The 21,799-nt window shown below is 34.8% G+C and overlaps 1 protein-coding gene across 1 annotated transcript; it reads right to left on the reverse strand.

Moving 5' to 3' along the window:
* Nucleotides 1-9,480: 9,480 nt before the first annotated feature.
* On the reverse strand, nucleotides 9,481-10,308 carry LOC149140404 (uncharacterized). Its single transcript, XM_089450975.1, has one exon. It carries the CDS (start codon nucleotides 10,306-10,308, stop codon nucleotides 9,481-9,483), a length of 828 nt encoding a protein of 275 aa, XP_089307101.1.
* Between the last annotated feature and the right edge of the window lie 11,491 nt (nucleotides 10,309-21,799).

Here is a 21,799-nt window from a genome sequence, read left to right on the forward strand (position 1 = left end):
CCTTTCAGGCTGCCTTCTTTCTCGAACTGATCTTCTCACAGCCAGAGTTTGTGGCTCTTCATCTTCTGATTCCTCCTCTGTTGTAGAGTCTGATTCTTCCTCCTTTAGTTTAAACTCTATCTTCTCAGGTTCCTTTCGTTGGACTTCATGTTTAATAATATATTTCACCTCTCTGAACACCACATCTCGGTTGTACACAACCTTCCTTGTTACTGGGTTCCAAAGCTTATAACCCTTTAAACCATCCTTATACCTAATAAAGATGCACTTTTCAGATTTACTATCCAACTTGGTTCTTTTCTCCTTTGGAACATGTACATATGCTTCACATCCAAATACCCTTAGATGTGAAAGAGAGGGTTTCTTACCAGTCCATACCTCTTGTGGAGTCTTATCCTCCAACGCTGATGAAGGTGACCTGTTGACCAGGTAACATGCAGTACCCACCACCTCTCCCCAAAATTCTTGTCCTAACCCGGCACCATTGAGCATGCTTCTTGCCCTTTCCATCAACATCTTGTTCATTCTTTCTGCAACTCCATTTTGCTGAGGTGTATATGGAGTAGTATTCTGTCGTGCTATACCACACTTCTTACAGAATTCTTCAAAATCCTTGCTGCAAAACTCTCCACCATTATCTGTCCTTAGAACCTTTATCTTCTTCTCTATCTGATTTTCCATGAGAGCCTTAAATTCTTTAAACCTGTCAAAGGCTTCAGATTTCTTCTTAAGGAAATATATCCATGTATTCCTTGAGAATTCATCCATAAATGATACATAGTACATATACTTACCCAGTGATGGAACCTTCACAGGTCCAAACACATCACTGTGCACAAGTTCTAATATCTGTTTCGCCCTCTTACTACCAAAGGGGAAACTCACTCGATTCTGCTTCCCATATACACAATTTTCATAGAAATCAAAATCCAAAGAGCTATTACTCATACCTTCTACCATACCTTTACCATGAAGTATTCGAAGGCCCTTCTCTCCAATATGTCCAAGCCTTTGATGCCAAAACATGGTTTTCTCTCCAGGGACCACTCGATTTTCTGCTCCACTTTCAGGAACCACAGAACTGTTGCACCCATCAATAACATTGCTAACTTGTAGCTTGTACAGAGTTCCAATTCGAACTCCCCGCATCAATACCAGTGCTCCCTGAACCATTTTGCAGGTATCCTTCTCGAACACTGTTTTTACACCTGCATCATCCAACTTGCTTACAGAAATCAGATTTCTGGCCAATGCAGGAATATGCAGAACACCCGGAAGTGTTCTAACCCTTCCACCTTGCAAATTCAATTTTACTTTTCTGCGACCAATGATTCTAGCCTTCCTGTCATCCCCCAAGAAGACATCACCACCATCGTATTTCTCATACTCGCATAACTACTCTCTATGGGGAGTGAAGTGAAAGGATGCACCTGAGTCAATCAACCATGCCTCATGATCTACATGTGTACTTGAAGAAGCCAAGTACACATCCCCACCTTCATTTGAGGTGGTTTTCGCCTCTGCCGAAGGAGCATCATCAGATCCCTTTCCTTTGTTAGGAGCTTTAGTTTTACAGTACCTTTTGTAGTGCCCTTCCTTTCCGCATTTCCAGCACACCACCTTTACAGGTTTTCCTGGAGATTTATATCTCCATCTAGATTTAGATCTCCCACTCGATGACTTATTTTTGTTTCTGTTCTGGGATCGTCCTTTTACAGACAAGGCATCACCATTCTGGCTCTCCATATTTTTCCGTCTCATCTCCTCCATCAGCAAGAATGAGACTATTTCATCAAACTGTAAGGCAGTTTCATTGCTACCTATTGCAATAACCAGACTATCCCACAAATTTGGTAGAGAACACAAAAAACTGATGCACTTATCTTCATCTAAAATTTTAATATCAACAGATGCTAACTGACTTACCACAATATTAAATGCATTCAGATTCTCTGTCACCGAGTCTCCATCTTTCATCCTTAGGTTATACAGCTTTTTCTGCAGGAACAATTTATTCATCAGAGACTTAGATTGGTACAAAGTCCCTAACTTGTCCCGCAAAGCCTTCATTGTAGCTTCCCTTGATACATTCAACAATACTGAATTTGAGACACACAATCGTATTGTGCTCTTTGCCTTTCGATCCAACTTCTTCCATTCTTCATCGGCCACTCCCGTTGGTTTAGTATTCGGATCTACTGCGATCCACTGATATTTATCCACCAACAGATCCTCCATCTTGAGTTTCCACAACTCAAAACTCTGACCATTAAATTTCTCGATCTCTATCTTTCCACTACTCGCCATCTTCTTTCACCAACAGAATTAATCTCGCAGATCTCCCACTGAACAGGGTCCACCACAGGCCCGAGTGAAACCCCTCAGCAATAAAGGCGTCCCCTTGAAGCCAAAATAGATCTGATACCAAATGTAGGTTTTAAGCCCGTACAAAAATTACCTGCATATGAACTCTAAAACACAGAAAATAAACAATGCGAGAGCATAACACATAAAACACATATACATATAGATTTTCCCCTGGATCCCAAAACCAGGATTACCAGCTTGATTTTTCATTATGTTCCTTTCAATGTTACAATACATATTTATACATTCCGAAGCATCCAATACCATGGAACGAAAACCATTGCATCCAAAACCATGGACCAAAAACAATCGTGTCCAAAAAAACATGTGTGAAAATCATGCACAAAACCATAGGTGGGTCCACCCAACCTAACATAGGGTCCAAAACCAAAATTTTCTGGGGCGCTGCCCTGGACCCCATAAAGTGGGGTTATGGGTACCCCTCAAACCCCCGTGTGACCCCCTCCCCGCTAACCCCCGGTTAACTACGTGGGCTAGTCATGGAAAGAATATAACACAACCCAATAAGTCTTTGTTTCATATACACAACTTTCACGTACTCCGAGTGGGAACTCTTCAAATCTTTGCCCCAAGTGATGATGGGGCAACTACTTTTGTTGTTGACAATAAGCCCAAGAAGCTTATGAATATGTTTTTTGTGCACAGCTCTCACATTAAACAACGCAGCTGTAAATAGACCTTCTCGCTCTCTTAATCCCAAAGAGCAAACCGTGCGCTCTGATACCAATTGATGGGAGAGAATAAAACAAAATATCAGAAATTTGAGACAGAAAACTAGGAGAAAATGCTTTCAAGCCTTAATTCAATGATTTACAAAATAATGATAAATAATTCACAAGATGATGCCTTGTATTATAGAATTGAGGTTCTCATAACAAACAATTAATTTTTCTAGTTGGTTGAACCTCCTACACAAGTTTCTCCACAATATCTCCATAAATGTCTCCACAAATATCTAAGCTCATTTTATGTGATTTCATCCCTAACTTCTCTCATTATCCTCATCTTTGGTCATAGGTAGACTTCTAGAGTAAGTCTACTTTGATTATGAATAATTTCATATTTTCTTATGAATTATTCCTTCACACTCCCTTTAATAAATACTTAATCAATATTTAATTTGGACTTAATGATTGCTAATATATATATATATATATATATATATATATATATATATATATATATATATTAACATAGTCGGTTGCTATTTATATTCCAAAAAAGATTGGGAGACTGAGCTCCTGAGATACAAGATTTTAAGGCCCGTAGGCGAAGCTAGGAGATGATTTGGAAGACAAAATTCTCCTAAGCTTTTGTCATTTCTGACTTGTGGAAAACAAGAGCAAGTGAAAATTCTAACAAACTGAGACAATAGTAAGCAGAATCTGCAATACATCTTAATCTATGCTAATATGGCTGATCTGGCGTGCTGTTGATTCTTCTGGCTTGCTGTTGACTTCAGCATTCTTGAAGCTTGAAGAACTAGTGTTGGGCGCATTTCGTTTCTCCATCATGTATTTAAGGATGTCAATTGATTCTTGAGCATGGCTGCATCTGTTGGCTAGTTCGTTGAACTGTTCCTGGAGCGAGGAGACCCTGTGAAGGAAGAGGTTGAGGTCTGCTTCGTATTTCTTGCTGGTCATTTTGGCATGTGAGTCGATTTTAGAGTCCAGGATTTTTGATGCGCTCGAATTTGCTCCAACTCCGCCTGAAGGTCTGCACAATGCAGGTAGTCTTCACTTTGTGCCATTCCTTGGATCTTGAGAGCTGTTGTGTTGTTTTGGATGAAGTGAGAGGGCATGTTGAAAGAGAGATAGTCTGACTTGCTGTTGGAAACAGAAATGAAGTTGGGTCTAAGGGTGCTCTGAGGTTCTGAATAGGAAAGGGAAAAGCCTTTCAGGGATAAGGAAGGGAGGAAAGAAGGTCTTGCACTACAGAGGAGAGGGTAAGAAGGAGCAAAAGACAGGGAGCGACGGGAAATGGATGAAATGGAGGATTGGGAGCGGCAGAGAGCTGGGAGACGTTGCTGAATAGGGGATCGAGATCAAGCGCAAGGAAATGAGACCAGAGCTCCTGTGCGCTGGAGTAAGGGAGGGAGGATGGATTTAAAGAGAGAGGGCCACTGGAGAGGCCCGGACGGAATGATGAGAGAGAGAAGGGAAAAGTCACGGGAGACACGGGAGAAAGATCAACCCAAGATCGAGAGCGCGGGATTGGCGACGGGATAGAAGGGAAGAGATAAAATCACTGACAGAGATTTGGCAGAGATGGAATGGTGCTGGATCCTGTCAGGATATTTCTTGATTTTGCTGCAGAGATCAGATTCAAGTGTGCTGCCACAGGTCATGAAGAAAAAATGGTCAAGGGAGATGATGTTGGGATTCTAAATTGTTGCAGAGAAGATTGCCTTTGGATCTGCTGCATGCTCTATTGGCACAACTGTCAGCTTCTTTGTTGAAGGCGCGGAGCACATGGTAAAATCGAAGATCCATGTTTTGGTGGTTTAGAGCTTGGCACCTGCTTATTGTTTGCTGGATGAAGAGATTGGATGCCTTACGACTGCTGATCATGAGACTGATAATGGTGGCAGAGTCTCCAAATATCATCGCTTTACTAATACCAAGTTTTTGAAGTTGATTTAGTCCTTGGTAGAGAGCAAGCGCTTCTGCCCTGTTGTTGGATAATGGTCCTAGTCCCCACTCAAAGGTGGCTATGATATTACCACTGGGATTATAAATAACTCCACCTGCACCTGCTATTCCAGGATTGGATTTAGAGGCTCCATCGAAGAAGAGGTAATGGGAATTGCTGTTTCAGAGCCATCCTGAGAATTCTTCTTCTTTGATTCTTATTTTCCAACTGTGGCTGGGAGTGCTGGATTGGATGTTGGCATTATTTTCTATCTGAATGCTCCTGCTTTTGTCTATCAAGCTGCCAATAAAATCTCTTTCTTCGACATAGAGGCAGCAACATCAATTTTCTTTATGTTCTTAGCAGAGATGGTTTCTAGCGTTAAACTTTTAGCTTTGCTGCAGAGTTGCCTTGTGATGGTTTCCTTGTCTTTGAAGATCTTGCGATTCCTTGCAAGCCAAATTTTCCACAGAAGGGCATAGGGGAGAGCATCCCAAACCCTTTTAGCTATATTGTTCTTCTTATGCTGCCAAGGGTAACTCTTCTTCCAGAGACTCAGAATCTCACCAATGGAATGCTGGGGGTTCCATGGGGGATGGCCATTAGGGGAGATTCCATTCCAGCAAGAAATTGCAAAGGGACATGTGATGAAAAGATGCTGGATAGTTTCTTCTGCTTCTTGACAGTTTGGGCATCAAGAAGGCCCAACTATACCCCTCTTTTGCAAATTATCAGAGGTGAGGATTCTCCCTTTCAAAAGGGTCCAGATGAAAAATTTAATTTTGGGGATGGTCTCGGACTTCCAAACAATTTTCTAGTGTGTCCAAGTAGGAGCAGGATAGTCTCTATTGCACAAGTATTGGTGGCTAGCTTGAATTGTATAACTAGAACCTGTGGGATCCCATCGAAAACTGTCAATGCCATTTTTGATAATAGGGGAAATACTGTGGAGATGAGTCTGAAGGTTGTCAAAGCTCTTCTTGAGATCTCTGGGGATGGGAGGGAAATTCCATCCCTTCCAAATCTGCAAGTTAATGTCCCATTGCTAGATTTGGTCAAGATAGTGTATTCCTTTGTTGTGTAGAAAGTGGAGGATTTGATCTGTACCTGGTTGGTTGCTGATAGATTGATTCCCCATAATCTTGTCTGCTCCAATTTTGACACTGCTACCACCCTTGGGAAATTTGGAGATATTTTGTGCCATAAAGGGGATAACTTTTTTGCATAGTTTCCAAACTTTTGAACTGTTTCTAGTGGGTATTTCACAGTCCAAAAGTTGTTGTCTTGGGCTACTGAGGTATTTGGCTTCTAGAACTCTTTTCCACCATGCCTGTTGTTCACCAATTAGTCTCCACATGATCTTACCTCCAAAAGCCAAGTTTGAGAGTTTAGGAGATCTAATTCCAAGTCCTCCACAGTCCTGATTTTGGATAACTTGCTTCCAGCTAACAAGGTTGAACTTCTTTTTTTCATTTTTCCCCCCTTGCCAGAGGAAATGTCGAAGGATGCTTTCCATTTTGTTATGGAAAGTGGCTGGAGCCTGCATAAGTGTAAATTGGTAAAGCGGAAGAGATGAGAGTCCTGATTTGAGGAGGACAAGTCGACTTGCTGGATTAAGCCATGTAGATCCCCACTGCTGCACTTTTCTCTTCATTTTATCAAGAATTGTATCCCAGATTTCAGCTTTTAAGGGCCCAATGCTCACAGGCATTCCCAGATAGTTGAAGTGATCCCAATTTAGCTTGCAAGGGACCCCAAAAATGTTGGCTATATTATGGAGAGTTTGGGTTGAAGCATGCCAACCATAGATGCAACTTTTTAGATGATTGATCATGCCTCCTGAATAGCTCATATATTTGTCTAGAAGAGCTTTGAACCGACGGGCTATTGTAGTAGACGCTCCTCCTATTAGTAGGGTGTCATCAGCGAATTGGGAATGATTAATGTTTTTAACTCCATTTTCGTACTTTATGCCAGTAATGAGGCCAGCTCGTCTCTTGTGATCTAGAGCACTACTGAAAGATTCAACCATCAAGATAAACAGGTAGGGGGAGAGAGGGCAGCCTTGCCTCAACCCTCTCGAAGATTGAAAGGGAGGTCCAGGCCTACCATTAACAAGGGGGGAGATCCAAGGTCCTGTGATACAAGCTTTGATGAGGTCAAGAAAGGGAGCAGCAAAGCCCATTTTTTGGAGAACAACAATTAGGAAGGAATTCCTGACCCTATCGAAGGCATTAGCCAAATCTAGCTTCAGGATGAATTCTTTTTCTTTCCTGGAATGGCTGGAATGAATTGCTTCTTGAACAAAGAGGATTGAATAAGATATTTGCCTATTGGCCATAAACCCACCTTGGTTTTTAGAGATAATCGAAGGAAGTAGAGGTTTGAGATGGGTAGCTAAAATCTTAGTAAAGATTTTATAAGAGGAGTTGCAAAGAGAAATAGGCCAAAAACGAGAGAAGGTTGTGGGTCGATTCTCCTTGGGGATGAGGGCTAGGTGGGTGGAGTTGGTATAGCCTCCAATTTTCCTCTTGTGCTGAATCCATTTCATCATTTTGATGAGGTCTTTTTTAATAGTTCCCCAATGAGCTCTATAGAAGCAAATTGGAAAGCCATCCGGACCAGGAGCTTTGTCTGGTTGGAGAGCCCAGATGGCTCCTCTTATTTCTTCTTCCTCTATCTCCTTGCTCAGATTTTCATTTATTTCAGCAGTGATCCTACTCGGCAGATATTGTAGTAGATCTGCATAATCTTCTTCTTCTCCATTTTCTGTTAAGAGCTCTCTGTAATGATCTGAAGCAGCTTGCTTGATAGCACCTTGGTTGGTTTGCTGATTTCCTTCACTATCTATGATAGAGGTAATGATGTTCCTAATTTTCCGCACTGTAGTTTGCTTATGGAAAAAGGCCGAATTTTTGTCCCCGCCCTTCAACCATAGCTACCTAGACTTGATTCTCCATTTTTGCTCCTCTTCTCTATTGATGCGATAAAGCTGGCTATAGAGTTTGTCTTCGTGGTTTTTATCTTCCTACTGAAATCCGCGCTTCTCAATTGTGCTATGGAGATTCTCTAGCTTGGCTTTGGTCTCTCTTTTTTCTTTTTCCGGCTCCTTGTAGCAATTTTTTGCCCAGTCCTTTAGAGCGTATTTGACTCTTTTAATTTTGCTTTCCCAAATGTATCCCGGCAATCCTTCTATGTGTTGATGCCAAGTGTGTTGGATAAGTTCTTTGGCTGCTACGTTTTCATTCCACAACGGGCTGTATTTGAAAGGGAGAGGTCCCAATGGGCAGTGGGTTTCAAGGACCAGAGAAGTGGGGTAGTGATTTGAGGCTGTGAAGGGGTGGATGAAGGCGTAGGCAGCAGAGTAGGTGGATAGGAGAGTTACATTCACCAGGATTATGTCCAGTCTTTCCGTATTGTTATTTTTCCCCAACCTACAATTATTCCAAGTGAATTTACGGTTTTTAGGGACTACATCAACAAGATCACCATCCTGCATGATAGTCTCTAGTTGGTTTCTGTAGGGGTCTGAGGAGAAACAACCTCCTCGCTTCTCATTGGAGTGCAAAATGAGATTTAAATCTCCCCCCATAATAATGTTACTATTATCTCCTTCTGCTATATTTTCACTGAGGCAGTCCCAGCATTGTGCCTTATCTCTATAATGGTTTGGTGCATATACATTGTAAATGACTATCTGTTGGTTATTTGAAGTGCTCTCCAAAACAGTCTTTATCCAGTGCTGATTGATTGTTTCTGTTGTGATACTCCAAATGTTTTGGTTCCAAAGCATTGCAATTCCCCCAGAGGCTCCTCTTGATTCACAAACACATCCTTTGTACTGCTTATGTTGAGCAATGATTTTGTTCATTTCTTGCTGTCCCTGCTTTGTTTCTTGGACTAAAACAACTTCTGGTTTCTCTTGGTTTATTAGGCATTTTAAGGCAATTGTTTTGGAGGGGTTCCCTAGTCCCCTACTGTTCCATGAGAGGACTTTCATCATTTCAAGTGGGGTTTGCAGTGAGTTTATCGCCCTCCCTGCTCCTTATTTACTGAATCTTTGTCAATTTGTCCTAAGATGTAGGACTCTATGGGATTTTGGATGCCCATGGCTATATCCTTCTGGGAATTTTCATCTCTTTGTTGTTTAGCTGATTTCCTTCCTGGCCCATTTTTCTTTTGATTGTCAAGGGTTGCACCATGCTCCTTTGAGTTGCTTCTGGTGATTCTGGTTGAGGGTGGATCGGGAGGGAGGGAGGAGGAGATAATCAGAGGAAGAGGAGATTCTGAGGGATTGGTTTGGGCTACGGGGGTGGGAATATCTTCAGGGGGAGTGAGGATATGGAAAGGGTTGGAGGATGAAGAAGGAGGTTGGGGATCAGGTTGGTCCAGTGGGTTTAGAGCGAAGATAGGGAGGGAAGAGGAGGATGGTATGGGTGGCATACGAGCAGAAGGTCCAGCTTAAGGGTTTGGCTTGTGATTAGGGGTAGCTTTCTTTCTCTTAACTATTTCCCCTTGCTCTTTTTGCGAATTATTTTCTACATCTACTAGTTTAGTACAACGATTGGCAAAATGGCCATATTCATGACATACCTTGCACTTGAACGGAATCTGCTCATAGTCTAATTGCTGAATGTGGGTCCAATCATCCACCTTGAGCTTGATGGCTTCTGGAAGTCCTTTGCCTAGATCGACTTCTACGCAGATGCAAGCACAAGCATGCATGTTGTCTTTAGGTTCACTACGATCGATGTATCTTCCTACAACATTCCCAATAGCTCGAACTGATTCATCTCCCCAGCAGTGAAGAGGAAGGTGAGGAAGCCGAACCCAAACAGGAACAATGCTCGGTATGTCCAACTCGGGATCGAAGTTTGGAGTCCATTTGTTGAGGTATAATCCTCTTGAATCCATGAAATAGGGTCCATTCTGGAATATCAAGTCTTTATCTTCTTTTGTTTCAAAATGAAAGGTAAAATACCCTTTTCCACAGAATCGTATGGAGATTTTGCCTTGAGTTTTATCAGACCAATTCCTTTCCACCCATCTTTGCACTGTTTTCGGTGATGGCCAGAGTCCAATAAATTGCCCAATGAGTCCTCGTTCTGCTAGAGCAAGGGCGGCCATGCGAGGTAGAGTTGGGGGCAAGTTAACTTCCTGCAAAACATCGAGCTTTTTCACGAATTTGGAGATTGTTGGGCGAGGTCTCTGAGGAGGTAAGGATCTGACCAGTGCTGAAAAGGCCTGTTGAAGGTTAGCCTCCTCTGGTGGAGCCTCTAGAGGGGCCATGACAGGGGGCCAACGGCCGAGGCAGGGGGGCAGTTGTGGATGACCTAGCAGCAGGGGCGCGCTCGCGCTGTCCAACTCTCATATTGCTAATATTAACACCCAATAGCAGCAAATATATATATATATTAATAATTTATTGTATAAAAAATAAAAAAATAATTTTATAAAGTTCGACATTGTTAAATTTAAAAAATAATCACATAGTTGACCAGACTAATAATGTTTAACGCATTACCAAATGTGTAATCATGTCGAGCGGCAGGGATAATAACAAGTAACCAACATGGTGTGTCTAAATTTGAGGGAAATTTATGTTGGTGTTGTCTACTAAGTGACAAAGGTAAAACTAATTCGACCCTTTTTTCAATAAATTTGACAGGAGTGCCCATTTCCAGCATCATCAAAAACCCTTCACACACCCAAAATTTTGAAACTTGACAGGGTAATTTGGATTTCCCAAAATTTTTTCCAAGATCTATCAAAATCTTGCCGTAAATTTCATTATTTTCCAAGAAAATTTGAAACCTCTTTAGACTTAGTTAAAAGCGCAACTTCTGCTTCTAGTCAATTGGCACATATGGATGTGCCGCAATAACATCATTTTTAGGGGCCAGAATATAATATGGTCCCTGATTCCTCCAAAAATCTGTTCGAGCTATGGGGATCTCCCGACTGAGGAACAAGTCTTTAGAACTCGGAACATCACACAGGAACAGATTGACAAAGCCCACCCCTGGGCATATTTTGATGGGGCTGCACAAGAATAGGGATGTGGAGGAGGCATTATACTTCATCTATTAGACATTCATTACTTTCACATTTGTATGGGGTTGGGAAAGGGTACAAATAATTATGCAGAGCTGATTACTCTTCGACATCTTTTACATTTTACCATCCTCAAACAGTGCAGACACATACAAATTTTTGGAGATTCCAAAATAGTCATAAACTGGTTCAACAACACAACAACTTGCCATGCATATACTCTCAGAACTATTTTGGATGATATTGTTTTACTCAAAACACATTTTGATCACATTTCATGCACTCATATTTACAGGGAGCGTAATGAAGGTGCGGACAAGCTATCGAAAGAGGCAACACATAGTCCTCGAGGAGAATGGATGATCACAGAGTACACACCTGAGTGGACCTACCAGTTCTTCCACAGACCATATATGGATCAGGAACTTCGGAGGGAAAATAGGCCCTAATATCAACAATGTTTATTTGTCTTTTTTCACAGTTTTTCTACTATGTAATTAACATATTTTGGTAAAAAAACAACGATAACTAATGGTGAATTTTTGAACATGTAATTGTTTATATATGTATAACAAACACTAGCACACCCAACAGGGTCTTTTTGTAGAACTTACAGTTCATAACTTCAAACAGCTGACTACGGTCACAGTATTTGCATATGCCTATGGCATTTACAACATGTAATTTTCAACAAATTAATGGAAATTACGATATTTTCTCCCTGGGAAAAAAAAGAAGTTAAAAGCGCAAGTGACACTTAGAAGAATTTAGTGACATATCTATCATATGGTGGTACATCCAGGGGTTTAGGATATATATATATATATATATATATATATATATATATATATATATATATATATATAGATATATTTTGAATTTATATTTATTTTAATTTTAAATTAAAATATATCATGTGCGATTAAATCTTCCAAGGTACAAACTCTTTTTTTGAGTATAAAACTTAAAGAAAGGTTTGCACCTTGAAAGATTGGATCCCTCTTAGAGCTTGATAATACAAAAGTTAAGTTGGTTTATATATATATATATATATAAACCAACTTAACTTTTGTATTATCAAGCTCTAAGAGGGATCCAATCTTTCAAGGTTTGCACCTTGAAAGATTGGATCCCTCTTAGAGCTTGATAATACAAAAGTTAAGTTGGTTTATATATATATATATATATATGTATATCTTGTCCTTGAAACGATTTTATTACATAAAAATATAATTGGCAAAATTATAGGTTTTGAAAAAGTGAAGCTCAAAAACCAACAATAAATTATTAATTTTAGTTATGTTATTTTATTTTATTTTTATTTGAGTGAGTTAAAATGTTTATATACTAGCAATTTCCCCTAAAGGTGCAAAGATAAACCGAAGGTATGGAAGATTCTGGAAAATCATCTATTGGGAAAATTTGTCTTTCATTGTTGTGTTTGAAGTAGCAAGTTTGTATTGTAGTTATGCATAAAACATCCTGAATGAATTATCACCAAAATATGTGAATTGTGCATGCAGTTACAACTATTGTCCCAAATTTAAGGATTGTGAGTGCGATACCCCAAAAATATGCTACTGCAAATTTTAACTGCGGCCATGTAGAGCCTACAGATAATCTTGGTAATGCAATATCAACACCAGAGTATAAGGTTGAAAGCCATGCTAATCATGTAACTATTGGAAATCGACTAGAAAAACCATGTGATTGTGAGGTCATGAATAGGTATGTTTAGTGTGACTTAGCTCAATGTGGTGACTCCCTTGAAATGGTCCCCGTAGATAGTGTTTCTACCCTATCATCAACTGAGTCAACTCATAATTTTCTTCAATTTTCCATGTAATTAGTAGCAATTAATTTATTCGAGCTATGCCATGAATTTGAAAATCTTTAAGTAAAGATTTCCAAGCTAAGAAAAGTCCAAAAGTTGATACTTACAATTTTCTTCAAATAAACATAATAGTGAAAGTTTACAAGTTATCCTTGAATCCATGGTTCAAAGGCTTGTAGTCTATGGGGTCTATTCTACTTATTGTTTGGCTTTCAATTGTGAAGTCTATTTCTACTTATTTTATGAATTGTAGTTTTGGGGGAAATGATGCATTTCTAGTGTGGTTTCTTGTGCCATTTGGTAATTCCATGTTACTAGTTTGGATTAGAAATGGTTTTTCCACCCTAGTGTGGTGTATCTAGTAACATAGTTGATCACACCTATGATTGTGCTAGTGATTATTAAGTCTCTCACACTTTTTGTCCGTGTTTCTTTTGATTTTGGGGACTCCATCAGAACGATTCTTACGTAGACTAAGAAGAGGCAAATTGTAATCAGATGCAATCTCTATTGTGTATTTTTTCTCATGTATGTTTGAATATCAAAACAACCCATTACAAAACAAGGCGGTTGTTGTCTTTATATTCATATGGTTTTCTTGGCTTCAATGTCCAACTGAAAATTTAGTTTATGCATGTAGAACATCCTAAAACCATATATAAAGATGAAGCTAATGTAAATGTGCACTGTTTTTTTGCATCATATAACTTTACATTCATGGTACTTTAGTGACCATATCTAGTAAAAAAACATAGTGGTAGAGTTTAAGGGCATCCCTCAAGGAGTAATCAAGCTTCATTTCGATGTTTTAGACCCATAGTGGGTGACTTTGCTACCAAATACGAATACCATCCTTCTATCCTCTGGCCAATGGTTTCTAATATCAGGTGTCTACATTATGAAATATGAGGTGGTGGGTTGTCACAAGTGTCAATAAATTAAAGCCAAGCAGTTGGGCTTCTATTTTTCCTTTAAACATGCTACTCAGGATGCACCCACTAGGATCTGATTACTGTTGGGTTTCAAAGGCATTACCTTCCTACTATCTTTCACAGTAGACCATTTTGAAAATGGCCAGTGGGACGCAATGGGCACGTGCAATAGGACAATGCCCTAAAAAAAGGATGAGGTAAAGCTCAATGATGTTTAGAAAGAGGTGAACAAGATAATTTTGGATGAGTTCAAGTATGGAACAAAGGAAGAGGCTCCCAATGGTCCAATTGCAATGTTGGTTGATACATATCGTAGTCCACTTAAGCCAGATGGGAAACCGAACAAATACATGAACTCTGATTTTATATCAAAAAGTAGAAGTAATTAGCTTGTTCCAATTGACTGACTGCATTGGTGATTTCCTTTCCCAATCGATACATAGAATGAAATTGTATTGCAAATGAGAAAGGATATTTAATGATTTCCTTTCATAAATGTTATCCATGCTTCCTTACCTTTATTCTATCTCAAATGGTTTTTACCTTAGCATTAGTGCATCATTTATTTTTTCCATAAATAACAATACGAGTTAAACTCCAAAGATCCCATTATTTCATTAAGTTCATGGAAAGATGCATCTAATATTATGATGTTCCTATGACCCATGTTAAATTTCCTTTTCTTTTTTAGGTTGTGGTTCACGGACACCCTGGTCAACGGGTGGCGCTACGTCCATGGAAATATCTAGGCTGATCAACCCTGAAGGGAATCTAGCCCCGTGGCCCACTAGCAAGGCCTAACCCCAAGGGCTTCGGAGAGATTGGACCCTGTGACCTCCCAATGGCGATGCACTGATTTTGACCAACTGAGCGAACCCTTGGGGCCGACCCATGTTAAATTTCCTATTTAGAAGGTTCAAAGAATTTATTAATGCTATATTCTCGCTGTAACAGGATATCAAAGTTATGCACACAGAAAGCAAAGAGCTTTGTATGGATGTTTATGGTGGAAAACTACTAGTGGTAAATTGGCAGTGATTTATTTTCACAACGTTTTGCTAGAAACTTGACTTTGCAGGATCTCTTTGTATTGCAATGTCAATTTCTAATTGTGTAGTGTTCCATATTATATTTGTCTAGTGACGATTACATGTGTTAACTTGCTGCATAATGACACTACTCTGCATTGTGTTATTTGAAAAGGTTTCCAAGCAATTAAAAATTTAAAATATGGCAACCATTTCAAGATTGGGAAAAATTGTGTTAAGGAACAATTTTAATGAAACCCCTTCATATAACCAGGTTTATATGTTAATAATGTTTGGTTGGTTGGTAAAGAAGGTTCATTATTAGTTTTTGTTCCTAGAGAAAATAATCTTTATATAGTATATATTTTCTTTTAAATACTATAAAGTTTTTTGTTCTTTATCAATTCAGGGTGTGGAGCCTCAACTCACTTTTTATAATATTTCTTCTTTTGTTCTCGGTAGAATATTAGTAAGCACTTGGAATGTTGGTGGAGATATGCCACCCAATGATTTGGATATTGACGACTCGCTAGGTAAACAAGATAAAACATATATGTTTTAAACATACATGATATAAGCAACAAGAATAAGCACTCACCCAACTCATTCTCACGATAAGGATCAATTGGATGTCTCATCAATAAATAAAAAATTCAAGAAGTTTCTAGCAATAAAAAAAAAGGTCAAAAGAACTCAAAAGGAAGCACAATTTGGAACCCAATAACAACAACAACATGGGGTTTGTTTACTTCCAATCCATGAGCTAATGGTCTCATACATTCTATTATTTTTTGTCTTCTTCCTAGCATTCAACATCTTACAGAGAGGTTTATCGTATATGAAAAATTTATTCCCCTAAAAGATTGCATTATACCCTTTTTGAATAACTTGATTAGCACTAGAAAGATTATGTTTTAAACTTGGGGCATAATACACATCTAATTTTAGTTTGTTTTGTTGTCAACATATTAACAATTTTTTTCCATAACATTTAAAATATTTTCTAACACCAAATTATCATTAATCCATAACAAATCATTTAAATTTAAATAATTTTATAAAATTTTAAAACACTTTAAAACCAAAAATATTATGAATAATTCTAGCCGTTGTCAAAGTGATTATTAAATCTCTAATAATCTCTAATAATTAATTTGATATTTTGCGAAATTAAATTTATAAAACAAATGATCTAACTTCACATAATAATTTAATTTAATTATTTAAATAATTAAATAGTAAATGTAAATATTAAACCCTCAAATCGATGTGGATTTTATACTCGTCCACATTTCAAAATATTCCAATTTTAATTTTCCTTTAATTCCAACTCCTAAAATGACAAAGTCACGTTACCCCATATTGTGATATTTATGGGATAAGAAATATTGAGGAGATGGAAGGCACGATGAATTTCACGGAAGTGCAGCTGAGTTGTGTGCCATCACTATCATCGGTCGATAATTGCAAAAAATGCTTCAATGTTTGTTTTACATTTCTTCACAGCCCTGACGATGTACAGATAATGTGACCTTAAGAATCTGCAGGGATGCTACCTTTGTTTTTTCAGAACCGGGATGCTACCTTTGTTACCATAGTGAGCTATGGTGATTCAAATTATGCACTTTGAGATCAAATACACATGGTAACTTGCATGAATGGAACAAAGGGCAACAAATGATTTCAGCGCTAATATTGGCATGGGAGGATTTTGCACTGTTTATAAAGCCCGATTTAAAGATGGACTTCTTGTTGTTGTGAAGCGAATGAACAAGATTGCTCAACAAGATGAATTTTGTAAAGAGATGGAACTGTTAGGGCGGTTGTATCATCAACCTTTTGTCACATTAATAGGATTTTGTGCAGAGCAGCATGAAAGGTTTCATGAACACGAAGCATGGTCTGTGAGCAATCCTTTCATGAACACGAAGCATGGTCTGTGAGCAATGTCTGGCAACGTGCCTTGGCAAATCCAACGGTGGAAAACAAAAGTCAGTCCAACGAATGGTGGAAAATAAAAGAGTAGAAGATTGTGGGATTCTGGGCAGTAAATAGATTCAAAACCAAACATTTTCATTTTCAGTGTAAACATAATCCGATATTGCAACATTTTTCCATACTAATTTTATTTTATTTTTATTTTACTGAGTCAAAGTGTTTATATAATAACATAACAAGATATTACAACATCTCTTTCATACTGAGTTGGAGAGAGGATAGTAGCATAATAATCAGTTAATTAATTTGTTTGTAGGATTTAGTTTTTGATTTTACATTTAAGTTTTACAAAAAAAATTTAATGGTGAGTCAATTGTAAATTTCACACGTTCAATTTCAACTGAATTTCACACAATTTCAGTAGCATTCCATATTAAACAAATATTTTTCTATCAACCATTATCACCATTGTCATCGACATCAATGTAACAAGTGTTACAAGTGCTACATAGTAGCTATTCCCTGCCTTAAATATATGCAATACATTTAATATAATAGAAAACCTTGTAATAAGTTTGATTTTGATAATGTATATAGGTAATACATTTAATATAATAGAAAACCTTGTAATGCAAGTTTGATTTGATAATGTTTCGAAGGCGCCTACAATTTAACAACACTTTAGCATCTAAAAGCAAATAGAAAACAAATTTATATGTATTTTTTATTTTTAGATTCGTCTTTTTTTAAGTGAAAGGAATCCAAATGTTTAAAAGAAAAATATCAAAGTTTTAGAGAAAAGATTAATAAGTAATAGGGCATATAAAGAAGCATTTGAAATAATTTTATTTTATTTTATTTTTTATTTATTTATTTTTATCTATCTCATATAAAAATTGTGTATGTATGAAGAAAGGGAAGAAAGCATGATTTGTATGCATATGGTTTAAAAATGCATTAGTTAAACTTATCTTTCATTAATAATTATATTATCTTATAAAATAAAATTTTACACATATATTATTTAAACTCATTGTTTTTATAAATGAGTATGTTATTATTCATGTTTATTTTCCCAAATATGTTATTATGTGATAATATAGTAGAAATGTATATGTACATTATTCATGTCAGAATTTAGTTATATTAACATGATAAAATATAGAAAGTGATAATGAAAATATATAATATTTGGGGTTATAAAAAAAATAATTTAGGTTATATTTTAAAAATTTATAGTTATCTTATATAATAATGTTAAAACTTAAATTTAACTATAAAGAAAAAATAAACTATTTATATATTTGATATCTGAATTTAATTTAATATTTTTTTCATATAAAAAAATTGATATAGGTTTGGAAATTTATTTTTGGAATTTAGTTCTTTTTTCCCAAATTAGTATTAGTATTATTATACCATGTTTTCCTTAAATTAAAATAAAACTATACTAATTATATAACCACCACCATTGTTACAAAATATGGAAGCATTACAAAACAAGGCTATATAGTAGCTATTATCTAAGACTTAGTTTAATTAATTAACAATTTATTAATTTATAGTAATTGAGAGTTAATGATATTTATTTAATTTAGTTAATTAGAATAATTAACATTTTCAAATTGATAACCAATAGCATTAGAGATAAATGCTAATAATTTTTTTGAAAAAATTAGAAAAATAATTTGTAAAATTCCACTTTGTTAAATTGAAAATATAGTCCACTTGACAGATACTAATACGAAAAATGTAACATCATATTCACAAAACCTATATTTACAATGACTTTTATAAAAATGATTTTATTTACAAAAATGTAAATGTAAAGAGAATATAAAAATACTTAAAAAAACATAACACTATTTCCATATTCTCAATTCCATGATATTATTAATTAATCCAACTAGACTTAATAAGACATTTATAGTGCCATTAGGCTAAAAACTGAAGGCATTTACAATATAGTATATATAAGTTTTGTATTTTCAAGATAATTTAAATAAATTTAAAACTAATTTAGAAGAGGATTTCTCAACATATTTATTTACATAAAACACATAAAGTAGAACAAATAAGTAGAATTATAAAATGAAAATAAAAATAAAAATAATTTATATTATCCAGATAAGTAGAATTATAAAATGAAAATAAAAATAAAAATAATTTATATTATCCAGATAAGTAGGATTATAAAATGAAAATAAAAATAAAAATAATTTATATTATTTTGAAAAATATAAAACTTATATGTATTATTATATCTGTTTATGGCGGGTTATATTATAATCATTCTACACTCAAAATGCTTTGACTTTTAATTAGTTTTGAAATTTTTAAAAAGATTTTATAATGTCTATTAAAGTTAAAAAAAAACTATTAAACTGAATATTTTGAAAATAAAAAATAATTTTTGAAATTTGAATTTCTATTTCTTATTGGCTCATATAGATGAAATGACTAATTTAAGGGGTTATAAATAAAATTTGTGAAATAAAAAAAAATAAAAAAAAATATATATATATATATATATATATATATATATATATATATATATATATATATATATATTTTTAAAAATAAAAAAATAAAAAAAATTCTACATGTCACCAAGTGTCATAATAATACACACATCAAATCTCAATATTTATGAAAAAAGGGACACACATCAAATCTCAATTATGCCACCAAGTGTCATAATAGTACACACATCAAATCTCAATATTTATGAAAATTTCATTTCTAAATAAGTGTGTCAAATTCATGTTTGACTTTTAATTAATGTGTAACTTTTGAAAATAATTTACAAAGTTTGCTCAAGTTTTTGAAATTTTTTAACAATCACATTTTATTTTATGATATTCTTTTTGACGGTTTAATATATATATATATATATATATATATATAATGCGAAATTTCTTTATCTATAAATTCATTTTTATATATAATATTAACATATATAATCTATTTAATATAAGAAAAACATTTAAAATTAATATGTAACTAGTTAAATAAAATATTCCTAAGTTATAATGGGAAATCTTTAACAAAATCTCTTTTAAGCTTTACTACTAGAACTCCAATACTATTGCAACAATTGCAAAAAATTCCAACAAACACATTTATGATTTTCTATCACTTCCTATATCAATATATATTTTTGAAAATGCAACCTAAGTTCTTCCTCTAAACTCTTGCTGCATTTGAGTCCCTTCTTACAATAATACAACTTCTTTAGATAAATGATTAACATTTGAGTTGAATTTTATATATATATATATATATATATATATAATCGAAAATGTTTTTACCTTCATAAATTGATTTCTAATTGGAACTAATATTATAGTCTCAATTTTACATATATTGTCTATCTAATCTATTAATAACTTAAAGTCCCTCGATCCTTATAAATATTTTTCTATTGTTTTTTCATAAAAATATAAAATGCTTAAAACTTAAATATTTCTTTACTAACAACATATTTCAAAATAATATGTATTGATAAGAAAAAACAATGTCCCCTCCATTATAAATTTTTATAGCTCTTTGATATGCTCGTAATTCAATATGCATTTTCATAATTAATTATGTGTTCCTTTAATATTATATAATGTTTTTCTTTCAAACATTTTTACCTACCTTTAATAGCTAGTTTGATTTTATGATATTAAATATTTTTCTTTCAAACATTTTTACCTACATTCAATAGCTAGCTTGATTTTATAGGCAACATGTGTAGGAGTCATACAAGGCATTGAAATATCAAGTTGGAAAATAATGCAATGTAAATACTTATAAGCATTTGTAGATGCATTAGTTATTTAGGAATATAGACAACAAACAAAAGCCAATTCATGCCATTTGTTGTGTAATTTTTTGTTATAAATGATTTTAATGCAAAATAGAAATTTCATTGTTTTAACTAAACACTTACTGAATCTTAACTTTGTGAATTCAACTATAAAAATCTCCCTACTTAAAACTTTAATAAACCTTGCAATTCATAAGTTTTAATAATTAAAATTTTTTAAGACCTTTATGCATGGGCATGAGGGGAATTTTTATATTTCTGCTATCAATTACTTTTTGCATAACACCCAGGTACTAAGCAATAACCTTACATATTAGACTTGTTTAAAATTCATCAAAAGGTCCGGAGTAAATTCTATAAAAGCATTGTAAAATGGAAAATTTTGGGGAATTCCCAAATTATTTATCTCCATTTCTTGAAAATACATCAAATTTCAATTAAAATTAAAATTTATGTCGCTTATCCATAGTTTAACATTAGGAATCCAATTTTTGTTATTTATTATTATTATTATTTAAATTTATTTATTTGTAAAGTGATTGGTTGAGGTTTTATTATGGGATGTTTAGTAACTTCCATTTCTATTGGTTACTAATTTTTTGTTTTTGATTTTTTTTTGATTTTAGGAATTATAGTTTTTTTTCTCCATATTTTCAATTTAAGATGTCTTATTATCATATCAAAAAATATTTTTAATATCAATTTTTTTTTTAATAAATTTGTTATAAAAAATGATATATATTAATTAAAAATAAAACTGGCACATATAAAAATGTATATTAAGTTTATATATGTTAATATAAACAATATTAGTTAATCATATTTTCTTAATTTTTAGTGATGACATTTAACAATATAAGGTTTGATTAGTTGTTTTATTTTTGTGTTGAAATATTTATGTATTTATTTTTTTTAGTTTAATTAAATTGTATTTAAACTAAGTTGCATATACTAGCTACTATGTAGCCCTTATTTTATTTAAAAAAAAATCATTATCCCTAAACCGTTATTATTTAACTTATATCATCATCACTTATAAGTAACCCAACACCTTATTACACCTTATCCACAATTGCATAAAAGTTGAAAAATATACTTAATTAATAATAGTGTACACATTGTTGTGATAAACCATTACCCGTGCTTTTGGATGCATCTTTGAATTGAACAATTCTTTATA

Source organism: Pinus tabuliformis, chromosome X (assembly GCF_031772625.1).
Source record: "Pinus tabuliformis cultivar Carrire ecotype Pingquan chromosome X, CPIR1, whole genome shotgun sequence".
NCBI lineage: Eukaryota > Viridiplantae > Streptophyta > Pinopsida > Pinales > Pinaceae > Pinus > Pinus tabuliformis.

Coding starts and splice junctions, on each gene's coding strand:
- LOC149140404 (XM_089450975.1), bottom strand. CDS start 10,308: ATGGCCCCTCTAGAGGCTCCACCAGAGGAGGCTAACCTTCAACAGGCC.